This window comes from Sinohyriopsis cumingii, chromosome 4, assembly GCF_028554795.1.
Source record: "Sinohyriopsis cumingii isolate HCF-2022 chromosome 4, ASM2855479v2, whole genome shotgun sequence".
Classification (NCBI taxonomy): Eukaryota; Metazoa; Mollusca; class Bivalvia; order Unionida; family Unionidae; genus Sinohyriopsis; species Sinohyriopsis cumingii.
Window position 1 is genome coordinate 15,253,550 of NC_142964.1, and position 16,525 is coordinate 15,270,074.

The 16,525-nt window shown below is 34.1% G+C and overlaps 1 protein-coding gene across 7 annotated transcripts in view; it reads right to left on the reverse strand.

Annotated features, from left to right (window-relative positions):
• Positions 1-16,525, reverse strand: part of LOC149800657 (E3 SUMO-protein ligase PIAS2-like) — a 102,329-nt gene that overhangs the window by 9,782 nt on the left and 76,022 nt on the right. For all 7 annotated transcript variants that reach the window (XM_089954692.1, XM_089954691.1, XM_089954693.1 and 4 more), the window contains one exon: positions 3,879-3,928. In XM_089954692.1, the coding sequence (XP_089810818.1) occupies positions 3,879-3,928 (50 nt within the window). The remainder of the gene's footprint in view (positions 1-3,878; positions 3,929-16,525) is intronic.

The following is a 16,525-nucleotide window of genomic DNA, read 5'->3' on the forward strand; positions in this document are numbered from 1 at the left end:
GAATATTGCTGCTGTAGTTGTTATTGTTGTGGGCAAAACATCATTTTTCAAGACATGATAGGCTATACATGGCAGCCAGTAGAACTGTTAGAGGAAGAACCTGGGTAAACCCCAGGAAGAAAAACCAACTCACGTGAAGCAAGCATTTTCACATACCCGCACAGGCCGATCTTGAGACTCAAACCTACATGAGTGGTGAGATGGCAGTGATCAGTAATGGCAAGTGCTTTTTACCACTTGGCCACTGTGGGCCCTCAAAAAGCAGAAAATACTATGATGACCCCTGATGATGAATCAAACTCTTATACCATAAGATCGCAATTCTATGTACATAAACTGAGAAGATCAGCTTTAAAATGTGTTTACAAGAGTTTCCTGTAGGCATCCAACTTTAAATACCATATATACTCACTTGTAAGTGGAGCCCTAATTGCACAAACCCAGATCTGCATTGCATAATGCACCAGCAGTTTGGAGCAATCAGTACATAAACATACAGTGGAGACCCTAATCTGCCTGTGCATTATGTGAGGGCAGATCAGGATCTATGTTTACAGTTGGACTTGACTACATGTGGAAATTATTGAAATTATTGTATGTACTGATTTACTGTCTTATGTCAGCAAAGCAAAGATATTTTTATGGTGGATAATTTTATGATGGATAAGTGTGCTCTTCTTTCAAATCTGTTGTTCATTCTAAAAAAAAAGATCCAGTGTCCAAGTGGTCAGAGCATCTGCCTCAGATGCAGGAAGGCGTGGGTTCAAACCCCAGCCAAGCCATACCAAAGACTTATAAAATTGGTACTAACAGCTGCCTCGCTTGGCACTCAGTATTAAGAGGTTAGTAGGACATCATGTTACATGTCTGCAGCATGATGCCCCAGTGCTAGACATCACTATAACCTGTCACGCTGCAGACATCGTAGCAATATGACTGATTTGTTTTAAAGTTACGTTAAAAATCCAAATCACACACACACACACACACACTCTTAAATACTGACGATATGATTTACTACAAGTCATAAATTCTAGAGACTTTACCTATGCCATTCCAGTGGACCCTTCCCTGTGCAGTATATGACAAGACTGTTCTCTTATAACTAAAAATGTTATGAGTAATTCATACAAATGCTTGTGTAGTTTTCAGAAAGCAGTATGACAAGACAAATTGTAAAATCTAGTCATCAATGCTAGTAATTATCATGCAAGAGCAAAAATTGACAAATTTCATGTCCTATAAAGTGAAAGCTCAAAATAAAAACATTTCAAATGAACATTGAAAAATTACATTATTTTAAGCAACAAGTCTGAAATGTGAATTATTATTCATTTCTTTCTAGCAGCTGAACACAGATAAAGAAATAATACAAGCAACTATTTTACTTTAATTATGTATAAAGGATTCAGTATTATGTCTTTATCAAATAATTAAGCAAATATGCAATCTCTGAACTTTTTTAGTTATATCTGACAGTATCCAAGTGGTGGATCCAATGTTTCTTTTAACAGATGTTCTATATCAGAATTAATGTTGAATTATACCCCTTTGGACAATTACTGTATCATCAATGATCATGCAGATATTCCAGAAATCATATGACAATAAATGGTCAAAACTCTTTGAGGAAGTAAAAAAGATTTTCAAGAACTTTAAAATGTTGATTTTCAAGGATTTCAAGGTCTTGAATTTTAAAAAAAGCCAAAATCCATTACTTGAAGGTTTTCTAGGAAGCCTATTCAAAGGCTGGTATCAAATTAATTCATCTCTTTCCTGAATACATTAAAGAAAATTACATGTTTACCTTAGTTTTATCCTTTTCTGAATCTTCTATACCTAAAATGATTGTCATATTGTTACATACATGCCACCCCCCGCCCTGAGAGGAATAAGTGTAATTATAGCTATTATAAGTGGCAAAAAAGTGTAATTTGGGTGTAAAAGCATAATTTGGGTATAAAAAGCCCAGTATGGACATAAAATGCATAATTTGGGTGTAAAAAGTGTAATCTGGGCATAAAATGCATAACTTGTGCATAAAAAGTGTAATCTTACATAATAATACCAGAATTACAATTTACAGCAGGTACGAATAAGATACATTGTTATGACTAACCTGGATCTGCAGCTGGTCAACATTTTTGACACAAAGGGCAAAATCCATGTGGATTAGAACCAGAATACAAACACAAAATGCATGTATACTGATAAATTATTTATATTTAGCATGTACTTTAACTAGTCTACATGTGTAACTTTCATTGAATGATCACAGTCTGGGATTCTGTAATGATCACAGTCAGGTGCTCAGAGTGCTGTATTACATTACTCTCATATTCTCCTATTCTTCTTTAAAAGATTGTAAAGCAGTGTTGATTTGTCCTTTTTCTGATACGACATGTTCTTAAGTTTGAAAAGGTCCATCTGCTCTAACATTTTCTGTTATATAACATCCACAACTCACACTGTAAAGTGTCTCACTTAACATCTGGTGACATTTTCTTTAAAAGCATAGCCTGGTTCACTAACTTAACAGTTTATCAATAAAATGAATCAGTAAGGCAGAGATAAAAAAAAACCTGTCTTGTTTTCTTGGAAATGGGTCATATACAACTGCTATATATAGTAAATAAGGAAACTACTCTTACACTATTCTTATGAAGCAGTCACCTTTTTAAGAATATTCTCAAATTTATGTGAGTTGAATTAAAGAGATGATAATAAAAATGACAAAAACAACTTTTTACTTCTTTATGGAATGAAAAATGTCATTAATGTCATAGGTTATATATGGCGGTTTGACGATTTGTATGATCTGTGGACCCAGGAAACATTTCAAAATATTCACTTTTTGGTCCAGGTATGCAGTCTTGATCAAAAATATGTACAGAAATTTATTTTCTGATTATACTTCCCACTACCATTGACCTTTATACCTCAAATCAATAGATTTGTTTCTTACCAAAGTGCAGACAATCCATAAAGTTTGGTCGGGGTCCTTAATCAAGAACAAAGTTCTTATGTAAAACACATTTTTCTCTGAGGCACAATGACTCTGACCTTTAAACTTGTGATCCCCAACTCTATGAGCCTTCTTGTCAAGGTACATGGCCTAAAACCAAAGTTTTTATGTGTTATTATGCAAAGCAATTTTTGTTTTTTCAGTCACATTAAGCTTGACCATTGACCTTTTTAAACCTTCTTTCTTAACCAAATTATAAACCAGCCAGAAACTTTGGTGACAGTTCATGTCTGCAAACTGAAATTGTTTTTGGCAGACACCATGCTAATATGACCATTTGGGCACAACAGCTGCAACAAAATGTAGAAGATGGCTGATATGGTGGCCATATTGGATTTCTGAGCAGTACCATTTTCATTTAGGCCCAACTATACCTTGGCAAGAATGTGTTTATAAAGTTTCTTGAGAATCCTTCAAGTAGTTTAGGAGGAGTAGCAATAATAAACTGGAGCTAACAGATGGACATATGTCAAATATCAGACATGGACAGCAAACAACAGGCAATTCCACAAACTCAACAACCAGAAGAGCTAAAAACACATGGACTGAAACATTCAAATGCAACACAGAAATGGATACGTTTGAAGCAAAACATGCCAAAAGACACCAGAAACAAGAACTGTGATGCATCAGGGACACATGTAAACTGGATGGTGTCCAAGGAAAAAATGAAAATATTCTGGATGAGGGAAGTGACTAAGTTTAGTGTCTGGTAAAGTGAAAGCAATGTGATAACAGGTAATGTATTAAAAACTGTCAATTAAGCATAATGGCAAAATGCAAGTTTTGTACGTTATGTTTCCACAAACACCCCCCAATTCTGTGCTTAATAGTATTATGCATATTAGCTTACCTCCTCACTGTTACGATCTGTGTCGAGTAAAGAACACAACTTGTCAAGATCTGAAAAAAAGAACACAGGACATAAATATATCAATATACATATCACTAATGATGATAAATTTGGACTGACCCAACAGATGATTCACAAAGAACCTCCAAGATACCAGCATTATAGTGGATAAAGGTACATTGCTTTATAAACAAAACAACACAGATTCAACATCTTATACAATACTTCTCAATCTCTATAATCATTTCTTTAATTTTGTCACTCAAGGAGCAAAGTTTAATAATTTGCCAATGGAAAAAGATATATAAGGCTGTAAAATTAAATTTATCCTTTGACCATGATCTTTGGTCTCTTAAATTCAAGATTAAAGTCTCCTAATGTGAATGGCATAAATAGCAATAATAAAATATTCATTAGATACATAGACAAGGTTTTGACAACTGTATTTGTCTCGGGTAAATTTGACCGAGGGGAAAACTTCTTCATAGGTCAGATGAAATTGAGGAAGAGGCATCAAATGTGTTACTATCTACATCAGCAGGCCAGTCTGCATACCAAATACAGTATCATCTACAGCTGCAGCCCAGTCTTCATAAATACAATAACATCTACAACTGCAGGCCAGTCTGCATACCAAATATAGTAGCATCTACAGCTGCAGGCCAGTCTACATAAATACATAACATCTAAATTTGCAGGCCAGATTGCACACCAAATACAGTAACACCTACAGCTGCAAGCCAGTCCATATAAATACAATAACATCAACATCTGCAGACCAGTCTTTATACCAAATACAGTATCATCTACATCTGCAGGACAGTCTACCAAATACAGTTGCATCAATATGATATCAAAGCACTTCAATCCCCTTAAAACATCTGCATAAATGATAACAGATTTTTAAGGGAAGATTTCATTTTCCCTCAAAACCTGTAAATTATAAGAAAAAAGAAATTTATCTTACAGTGTTGCATTTTTATTTTCAGAAGTTCTTCAATGGACCAATGAATTTTAGAGCTATATTTTTCATGCTCCCAAATCCTTCACAATGTGTACCAGTATTTGTTTAGAGAAAGTATCAATCAAATGGAATAAAAGGTACACAAGTTAAATTCACAAAAGACTCCATCAGCATTCTAAACTTTCCCTGAGGAATATTAAACTGCTTTTTCCAATGATTAGTTTACAACTTTATTGCCTATACAAATGAAGCAGGAATGTATGTAATGTATTGTCAAAGGAAATAAGCATAAAACACTTATACAACATTTCAGTCAACATCTTAAAGGAATAGGGAACATACAATTCAAGGCATTATATTATTCATTTGTTGCCCAGTTTGGGGTGACCAAGCTACACCAAGAGATTTACAGTATATCATAGGCAATCCTTTGCAAATTGAGGATAGATTAATGTGATGTCACAGGATCCTTTGCATCAGCAGAATGACATGTACATTTGTCAAGTAGAATTGAGGATAGATTAATGTGATGTCACAGGATCCTTTTCATCAGCAGCCTGACATGTACATTTGTCAAGTAAAATTGGGGATAGATTAATGTCACAGGATCCTTTTCATCAGCAGCCTGACATGTACATTTGTCAAGTAAAATTGGGGATAGATTAATGTCACATGATCCTTTTCATCAGCAGCCTGACATGTACATTTGTCAAGTAAAACTGGGGATAGATTAATGTCACAGGATCCTTTGCACATATCCACCGTTGTTCAGCATCCTGTCAGTTTATTGCATATGAGAGAAGTTGGGTTAACAACACTCATAATTGAGAGTTTCAATGTATTGACATCTGGAAGATTTTACATAATGGCCCACTGTGCAGGGTTTGGATGCAAAAATAATTAGCGTAAGGCATTAATTGGAATTTTTTTTTAGATTTCTGAAAGAGAAGATCCACCAAAAGGCATGGATCCATTACTGCCCTTCATAGTGAAACATTTAAGCCATTAATTTGCATACTACTTTTAAAAAAATCAGTATGAAACTGATCTGGAGAGAAGTGCATAATTGGGATATTTAATTGCCCAGGCAAGACTGAATTGCCCAGGCAAGACTGAAGCCAATAGTCTTCTACCCCTGGGCCTTAGAGAAAATCTACCAGCAGATACCAGTGACAGCAGTACACTGTCCACAACTGTGAAGCCAGAACATGTAAAGGAGCCTTTCACAAGCAGTCAAATGCAGAGGTGAACAAGTTTGATAACTGCATTAAAAAAGACAACAATGACCCATGCAATAAATGATTCACAATATGAATCATATACACAAATGATAAATTGGATGATGAAGGGAATACTGATGGTAATGGCGATTTCGATGAAGATAAGCCTATCAACCATTGGCCTCATAAAGATGCAAAACCAGAAGATCAGCACTAGTTTCGGTTGTCTGAGTCAGCTTTGTCAGAACTGATTAGTTTTTGTCAATCCTGTTGTTTACATTCCTAATTCCCAGACTTTTGTGTAATTTGCACATGGAACAATGGTTGTGACAACATCAATTTGTGTTGATGGGCAAATTTCAAAATGGAGAAGTCAGCCTTGTTATGGAAGAATGCCAAAGACTAATTTATTTACTGCAGGAGCAATATTTTTCTCATGCATCAAATGGGCAAAAGCTTTACACTTATTTGAGGGAATGACTCTACAAACTTTCGGTAGCAGTGGAAATTTATGACATTAGAAACATCTCATATTGTACCCTTGGTTGAACTGATATGGAAGAAACACCAAGTTTTGCCAATTAAATAGTAAGCTGGAAAACTAATGATATGTAGAGATGATGCTTGTTGAGACCCCTGCAAAGTTTTCATCAAAATAAGTGGCTTATACTTGGGATTTGGGCAAAGAAAGTGCTTTACATGCATCTAGCATAGGTAAAATATATGGTAGTTATTTGAGAGAATGTGTATCATTATGAAAATATAAAACTTTTATAATACCATATGAGAGAGAATGAGAGAGAAACAGACAGACACTCCATAGTAAAATGAGTTAGAACTGTTAAGGTTCCCCAAACTAGAGTCACTGACGAAACCACATTACAAACAAGCACAAGGACCATTCTAATATTTTCAGCAAATATGAACATGATGCCATTTTAGAAGACAGACATTGGCTGAAGGAGTGTATGTATACCATTAATATGTATAAAGAACAGTTTAAATGTGCTTACATGCTGTATTTCAGTGACTGATATTAGTGCACCATGTACTGAACAGAGAATCAGAAATTAGCACACAATTTTTATCAAGTTTTGGATGGGCCTTTTTTGTAATCAGATTGCTACAAAGACACATACTATAAGAGGAAGTGGATGTGTGGAACCAATGCTATTTTTTGTTTTTATTTTTCATAAGACAATAAATTGCAATACACCTTTGATTAAACCAAACATGTTAGCACAGACTGATACGCATGTTCACATACACACTTGTGTTAGCACAGACTGACACACTTGTTCATATACACACTTGTTTTAGCACAGACTGACACACCTGTTCATATACACACTTGTTTTAGTACAGAGTGACACGCTTGTTCATACACGCACTTGTTTTAGCACAGACTGACACTTGTTCATATACACACTTCTTTCTCTTCATTAGACTCCAGGACATACAAGCTTATGCTTAAAGTTGTTTGCAGTCCTCACATTCTCTGTGACATCCCAAAGCTATCACCTATACATCAAACATATGGCTTAGAAGTATTACACAACACAGTGAGCCACTACACACCAAAGAGCAAACACTTTTGCATGGATCAATGCTTACAAGGTAACTAGTATGGAATTAGATTATACAGGAAATAGTATGAACAGCAATAATGCTTGTAAAAGAAATAAACAGGTTCCCTATTTTCACATTTAGCCTGTGTACCAAAACTGTCTCTACTGATGCATGAAAAACGTTTTACAAATCTGCAATTTCTGGAAGGTAAGAATACAAGATTTAATTATTCAAGTCAAAGGGTTGCTGGACAATGTTGGTTTTAAGTAAAGCTAAATTAAGACTAATACATTTTGCTCGACAGCTCATTAGTAACAATAATAATTCTCAATTTTATTCAGATTTTTTTTGCAGGTTGCATCTAGCTGTCATTCACTACAATGAAAATTCAAACAATGCACATGCAGCTAGCAAGCCTGGCCAGGAGCAGTGAATAATCACTTATCCAAAAAGCAAGAAAGATAGAGGGGCTGTTGTAAAGCTATGCAAGGTAGACATAACCTTAGATAACACCAAGTATGTTGTGGTATACATGTTGAATGTTTTATCTGAGTCAGTCCAACTTTTCCACACCAAATTCATTGTGTACAAAATAAACTGATGTAAGAATTTCACATGCTTGATTGATGTCAAAAGCAGACTGAAAATAGTTATTTTTAAAATATATTAAATATGTCAGGTGTACACAAATAATTCTAAGAAATACAGTAATCGCTAGTAAAATCAGAAATACAATGATTAAATATATTTATAGTACATGGAATAATTTTCATTACAAGTTCATACTATTTGAATCAAGTTACTTTGTCTTGATGAAAATATAATAGTTCATTGAAATTAAACAAGTTTAATGACATGATATCTTAGTGCATTTTTAGTCTTTCAGATTACATTGCACTCTTATGGCAGGAGTTGCTGGACATGAGGCAGGAGTTGCCTACAGAAGCAAATTAATTTATTAAAAGGCCTTCTTACTATTCACCATCACTTACAGAATCATATAAAAACTTTTCAAAAGATGAATTTGTCAAAAAGTACCAATCAACATTTTTTAGTTCCTAGAACCTCTATGCAAACATATATGAAGTCAACATATTCTTCAAAGAGAAATGCCTTTGATTTTTGACACCACACAAAATAGTTCATCTTTACAGCTATGTCTGCCTAGCTGATGCCAATCCATATGACAAAACACAAATAGGCTTTATATTTGTATGTTCTGAAAATAAAAGAAAGCATGTACAAGTAAATCCATATAGGGGATTGAAACAAACTTGGTAATATTTTTAGACATTATTTACTTGCTTAGTACTTAGGGTTAACTACTTTCATACGTTTCTTTTTTTAAAGGTGTAAATTTACAAACTGAGTACCATCTATACTCACTTATAAGTTTAGTCAAACTGCAAACAACAAAGATCCTGATTTGCATGGCATAATGTTCCTGCAGTTCACAGTCTATGATGTTTGTTCTGATTTCTCCTAACAAACTACACAGACCCAGATCTGCCAGTGCATTATACAATGGTAATCTGCATCTGCGCAGTCAGCAATTGGATTCATCTTGCAAGCAAGTATATACAGTACATATATAGACTTGAAATAAGACATACATGGGAAAAAAGCCATGTTATTACAAATAAATCTGTTTAACCATTCATTTTTAGGTACCTTGTTTTAAAGATTTATTAAAGTGAAATGAACGACAAAAACACACTTTTTCTGTTGATTGTAATGTTCATTTTGTTGTGGTAATTATCATACTTTATAATACACTTGGCATCCTTTTAAAAAAACAAACATTTTTTAATGCAGCTTAAAAGCTGTACAGCACATGAGTACAATCCTTGCTTAATAGTGTAAAATAACATTTGGTATCCCCCTCTACACCCACCCACCCTAAAAATAAAAAAGGTAAAATCCTTAAAATAAAGCCACAATTTTCTTTCTATAAATTGCATATTTTGAAAAAGTTCACAACCATCAAAACAGAAATATCATGGGATAAAAATGTTGCTTCTATTATTGCTCGAAAGCTCAAAACAGGTTGAAGGAAAAAATCTTAGGTATAGTTTGTTTTGTAAAATGGGAACCAAACATTCTGATACTGAATTTGATCCAACATGATATAAGCACTATCATAACGCTTTACAAATATCTAGTTTAATAACACGCACAATTGTACAATTGAATTTTTTTTCAACAATTACACTTCAAAATTTGGGTGCACCAAAACAACTCAAGACTGAATGACATATAGGACTTTACAAAGTTACAAGTATTTTTTTCAGTATAATGTGGGCACTGCTCACCTTCTTATGTGAAATTCATTTTATAAATCAGTACAAACCATTTTGCTTTCCTGAGTAATCATTCTTTGATCTGCAAAACAGCATCCTAGTCATTTGATGAACTGATGTCATGTCGTCACTATCCTTTTCATTATTAATGTTCAAAGCAGTTCAAATTATATAGTAAAATGTTTCTGCATACATAAAAGTAAGTACCGGTAAATTGTTCTCATAATTTTCATTTCAGGTACTTTCGCAAATTACCTATATGCTTCCTTGTAGTAACTAAAGGGCCAAGAAATGTGAGTACAAAAAGATAAAAGCTAATTTTGAAAGATAGACAATCAAAGAATAAAAATCCAACATCTCCATTTCCTATTCCTTTAAAGGCAGACCTGGGACACCAATATCACATCAAAAAATTATCAAGCATATATTATACACTGACAATTTCAGATTTTGGGGGCCCACAAGACCATGGACTGAGACAGTGACAGAGACATTGATATTAATGTTGGAATCCTTACAATTTTCCCATATTATTATTCATTTTAGCAATAAATTTAATTCAGTTTTTGCAAACAATTATCAATAAATCATTAAATTTTCACTGTTAATTGCTGTTCTGCAATGGGTGCTATTAAAAACGACACTCTAAGTGTAATATAAATGACATTTTTCTAAAATTATCAATGACGATTTGTCCAATTATCAAACTTCCACTGTTAAATAATTCCCAGGCTACAATTCAGGCTGTTAAGTTCTGTGCTCTATTTCAATTGGCTTCATGTAATAAAAATGACACTGAAACCCACAAGTACTGAATAAGACTCTTTTGAAATTATCTGTTTAATGTCCAAATATATAACTAAACTAAATATGACTGATTCTTATTGGGTATCTGTCTGTTGCTATTGTATTAAAGGTTTGATGTATTTTATATCTGTCTATTGCTATTGTAGGAATGATTTGATGTATTTTATATGTCTATTGCTATTGTAGGAATGGTTTGATGTATTTGATATCTATTGCTATTGTATGAAAGATTTGATGTATTTGATAGCTGTCTATTGCTATTGTATGAAAGGTTTGATGTATTTGATATCTGTCTATTGCTACTGTAGGAATGGTCTGATGTATGATATCTGTCTATTGCTATCGCTGGAATAGTTTGATGTATTTGACATCTGTCTACTGCTATTGCTGGAATGGTTTGCATATCCTTCTGTGAAGAAAATGATTAAGAAAAAACAGTGTTCACTTTGTGGCCATTCTGGCAAGATTATAGCATGCAAGTCAGTACAATAATTAAACATCAGCAAAACATTTTAATGAAAACAAAACAGGTGTTAGAGCTCATCAACCACACTTAATGGAAATATACACATCATTTAAACAACGTAAATGGTACCATCATTGACTATTATGTATATTGTACAGTTCCTTCAGTAATGTCAGAAGTTTGCATATGTATATTGGACTGTTTACAAGAAGCCACTTTACATTTCCATAGAGGTTGCATTTTGGCAGCAAAGAAAACCTATATCTCCAGTGAATGAATGTGTGCGAAGTCTTTGCAGTGTACATGAAACATTGAACAAATACCTGTATGTAGTATATGGCATCCCAGTCTACCTTTGAACATACTTATCAAAATGACAAGTATCTTGAAAAATCAACATGTCCCAAGTCTTTTTCAAATTGTCAAGTGAACATGCATGACAATTTAAGTGTTAGACCAAGCTGAATATTCAGTGTTAGCAACCCTTAGGGACAAGCCTTAGGGACAAGAAAAAGGCCCTAATACCTATGAAATTGATGCCAAACACAACTAAAATATCTCAGAATCATGAAGAAGCACAAATTTTAGCAAGCTGGACCTGAAACTTTATTTTTTTTATTAACTACTTGGAGAATTTCTTTCAAAACTGATGTTACAAAAATGTAGCACCACCAGCAGTGTTTACCACAGGTATATGTTGTTTACATGATAATTACAGGAGACATATACATCCTTACCACTTGGCAAACAATAAATGAACAACCATAAGTGTTTTCAAATTATTCTCAAAAGTCAGATTGCCAAATAGTTTTGTGCATGTTGCTGATTTCAAGATGACTAGATGATAATTGTTAAGTAAATGGATAAAATAAGTGTTTGCAAATCTTTCAGTTGTGAGTATAAATAAATCATTACACTCTAGCATTCATTTGCACACTCTCTCACACATACAAATCTAGCTCTTTCCAAACCCTTTCTACCAATCCATTTATCTGTCTACATACATGGACATGTCTCTTGTTGCATCTGCATACTCCCCCTTTCTAATCTACATATCTATCTACATGTATTATTTACATATATATTTTTGATGACCTTAATTACAAGTATATGGATTTAATTTCCAACAAAGATGAACAGAAATCAAAAGTTTCAAGAAATAAAATATGATTTCCTTAAAATACACCATACTGTATCTCACTGTTTTGTTCATGTTGGGAAATTATACCTGTGTCAAGCTCAGATTTTCTAGAGACAAGTTCAATTTTCCACGTCGGCTTGCCCTAGGAAAGATGACATATATCAAATTTGTAAATCCCTGCAATATTCCTTGTCCTTGTTGACATAAAATCATTTGTGTTTATAAATGTATAGCATCAATGTCAACCTGTACCTTTCTTGAAATTTTGGAGGCTGCACAGTACCACTTTTCCTGAGAAAATTTGACCTACTAAATTTCCAGTGCTAAAAAATACCAAATAAACCTCAAATTTCGATTTCAGGGGAGCCTTTCCACAATGCTGAGCAAGAGCCCAGCTTGAAAGGGGTCAGCTGTCCCGTATATACTGGACAAGGTGTCAGACCATCAGTCAACCCCAGCTTCTTTATAGTCTGATAAACTTAGAAGCCAAGACAGTTTTATGTCATAAATAAAACAGAGTCTGGCTTGAGTGTGTACAGTGGTCAACAAGAATTTTTAATAAACAACACTTGGCCGAGAGTGGAGCAGGGTTTGGGGATTTGTCAGTAAGATGATATTGTTAATGGATACACACTGTTTTCCTTTAGTAAAATTATTAATGCATATAGTTTCTGTGCCACTTTGTGAAACAACAAGGGGTGTCCAAATATCATCACCAGTCACTACTAGGACCTACTTGTCCCTAGAACCTTTTTTGATTACTAAAAAAGGAATTTCTTGTAAATTTTCTCAGTTAACTACAAGATATATACATGTAATTGATCCCAACATGTTGTTTCTCTGCGATATCCCACTAGTCTTTGATATATGTGCAAAAGTATCCAACCACTGTCTTGGATATATGGGCATAAGTATCCCACCACTGTCTTGGGTATATGGGCATAAGTATCCCACCACTGTCTTGGGTATATGGGCATAAGTATCCCACCACTTTATTGTCTATTGGATATCTCTACTACAAAATAAGATTTTTCACTGACATGATCTCTGCCAAAGTTTTCACTTTCTAGAATCAGTGCTTTAATGACTACTATGTTATCTATTCCATAATTCTATAATAAGGTTTCAAGTCCATCACTGTCATATTCTGCTTGTTCAGACAGGTATTTTGATCAAATGAATATCCTTTTTAATTTCCTTTTCGATTCTTATTTATTCAATTTATCTTAACCCTTAGAGTACTAGATAGTTTTGTAACAACATCCCTAAGTGCTAAACTGTTTGAGAAAAGTAATGAAATCTGCACTGTTTTTAAATTGCCTGTATTTTAATTAGGCTTGGTATTTTGTCTTTTCTACATATACTTCCAAAACACCACTGAATATGTGGTTGACTGGCATGATTCTGTCCATCCAGCATGTACATCGGACTCAACATTCAATATTATTTTCTGGTTCCAAATCACTCACTGGTCTTTCCATTAAGTTTTTCACTTTAAAAATCATTGTTATCATTGCTATCACAAGCCAGTATTTGCCAAATAAAATCATCATCTCAAAATGAACCATGTTGGGGGTCTGCAACTGGGGAATCTGCCACTGGGGAATCTGCCACTTTGGGTTTTCCAGGTAGCACATATTTTAAACAAGCATTGGTAAAATTGCCATGATTAATGCCAGGTTAAAACACTTGACAAAAATGCTTGTTCCAGGATACAATGTGCCAATCAAATTTAGTTTATGAACCACTTATGTCAAGTCAAAGTACCCAGTTACATAAACCACTTCCTACCTGAAAAAAGATATGACAACAAGGGCTACAAGACCACACCAGCAACCTGACTTACATCACGACATGCACTTAGTTAAATAAAAATTGTATACTAACAAAGCACATTTTTATATTTGCATCTTTAAACAAATTTGTGAGAGTTTATGTGCATCAATGCTCTCCAAGTGCACAAATATGGAAACAAAATTGAGCAATTAACACACTTGCACAACAAGGTAGAATGCACACCTTGGTAGCATGCACACCCTGGTAGCTAGCATCTCTGCTGTCTATGCTGTTTGTTCTACTGATTACTCCTAACAAACTGCAAAGACCCAGATCTGTTGGTGCATAATGCATGATCTGCATTGCTGCAGTTGGACTCAACTTAAGTGCATGTGCTTTCTTCTGTTTAGATAAAAACTTTGTTTAGTTTTTATTCTCAAGATGTATTATCAAAAGGGTAAAAATTATAATAGCAGGCAGCTGCCATTAATATCCTCTCCCAATAGAAGGAAAAGACTCCGCTACAGTTTTGATTACCCATCTTTTCTATTTATTCATTATCATTTTTAGCACTTAATCAATTAATCAAGTATTTAACTGTGCTCAAGTGAAAATGTTTATCAATTTGACACACAATGCAGTCTAGTGAAAATGGTCTGTCAGTATGAGGGATGCATCTGGGATTCAATAAATTTTGGCACTGTCTCTCCTTAAAGTAGAAAAAAGGAGGGCCAAAAAGGTCAGGTTGGGGCTAGTACTAATATTAGTACCCCAACCATCCTTTGTTGACAATCGTAAAATGAATCAATACTAAGATATAGCTCTAAACATGGCATAAAAAAGTAACTAAAAATGAAAGCAAAATAAAGAGGGAGTGTTATAATGTATAATACAAAAATGAAATCCATATTCCAGGGGTCAGCTAGAATTGAATTTTAGGGAGCAGTGACTTCTCCTTTTGGACAGAAGAGGAAGAAGTGAGAGCTGAACAGGGAGAAGTAGGAGCAAAGCAAGACATGCTGAGTGTGTGTGTGTTTTACATTCTCTTATTTGATTTATGCCCTCTATTTCTCAGTATGCATATTTGTATTTACCATTGGTTTTATGCAATACTTTATTTTCAAGTATAAACTTGAGTTCTACTAATATTATAAACACATATGGTTCATATTCATATGTTAGCCATATGACTTAGAAATAAAACAATAAAAGCTATAATTTGTAATGAATTTTAACTGTGTAACTAGATCACAGTATTGTAATTGCAAGTTAGTACATGTGCTTAATCAACTACCCTTAATCAATAATTTTTCTGTTTATTTTCTCTCTGTGTGTGTGTGTGTGTGTGATATTTGGATTTTTAATGTAGTTTTAACAATTTTTCAGTCATATCACTACGATGTCTGCAGTATGGCAGTTTATAGTGATCCCTAGCACTGGGGCATCATGTCGCAGACATGTAACATGATGTCCCACCCAGTCACATTATCCTGACACCAGGCTGACCAGTCCTAAAACTACTCTCTTAATGCTGAGCGCCAAGCAAGGCAGCTGTTAGTACCATTTTTTTAAGTCTTTGGTATGACTCAGCCAGTGATCAAACCCATGACCTCCTGCATCTAAGGCTACGCTCTAACCACCAGGCCACCAGAGTGGTCTTTCGGAATGTCCACTATAAAATGGCAGTTGAAAAGATATCTAAACTTGTTTGAAATAACCCTTGTGGGGCTACCATGTACGAGAGCAAATGCACATCTCTCAGATCATACTGTTCATCCTAATTTCTTTCTTGCCGATAAAACTTTACCATAACTGTTCATAGACAACACAATGAAGAATCCATGTCAGTATAGGAATCAACTAAAACTTTTTTTTCAACCAATTCGGCAAATGCATCTATTTTATTGAAGAAGGGTTTTCTTAATTTAACCACTCACTTTATATTGACAGGATTGCAAATATAAGATTTTATTATTTGTCTATGTACTTGGTGTAACATTAGGGATTGGTTAAATAGTATTTGCTTTGCTGTTTTTTTTTCTTTTTCATATTTTCACAAAAATGAGTGAACTCAAAGTACCACCATGACCGTACAGCATCTTTCAAATTCCACAACATAGCACTGTCCCATATGTGACCTACCCAAATAATTGCATTTTAAAGACAAATCTTCAAGATTATAATATTTAGACTCTGCTTTCTATGTATTGTATATTTTCCTGAAAATATTTACCTATTGGTTTACGAAAAGAGACAATCTAATGAAGTGGTACTTCCGCACATAGCAATGTCTGCCATTATTTTCCCATGACATGTTCACTTATAGATCCAAACTGATTTTTATGAAAAACATAATGTACACAATGCAATTAAAATATATTACCGATTCTATTCTTAAAACACA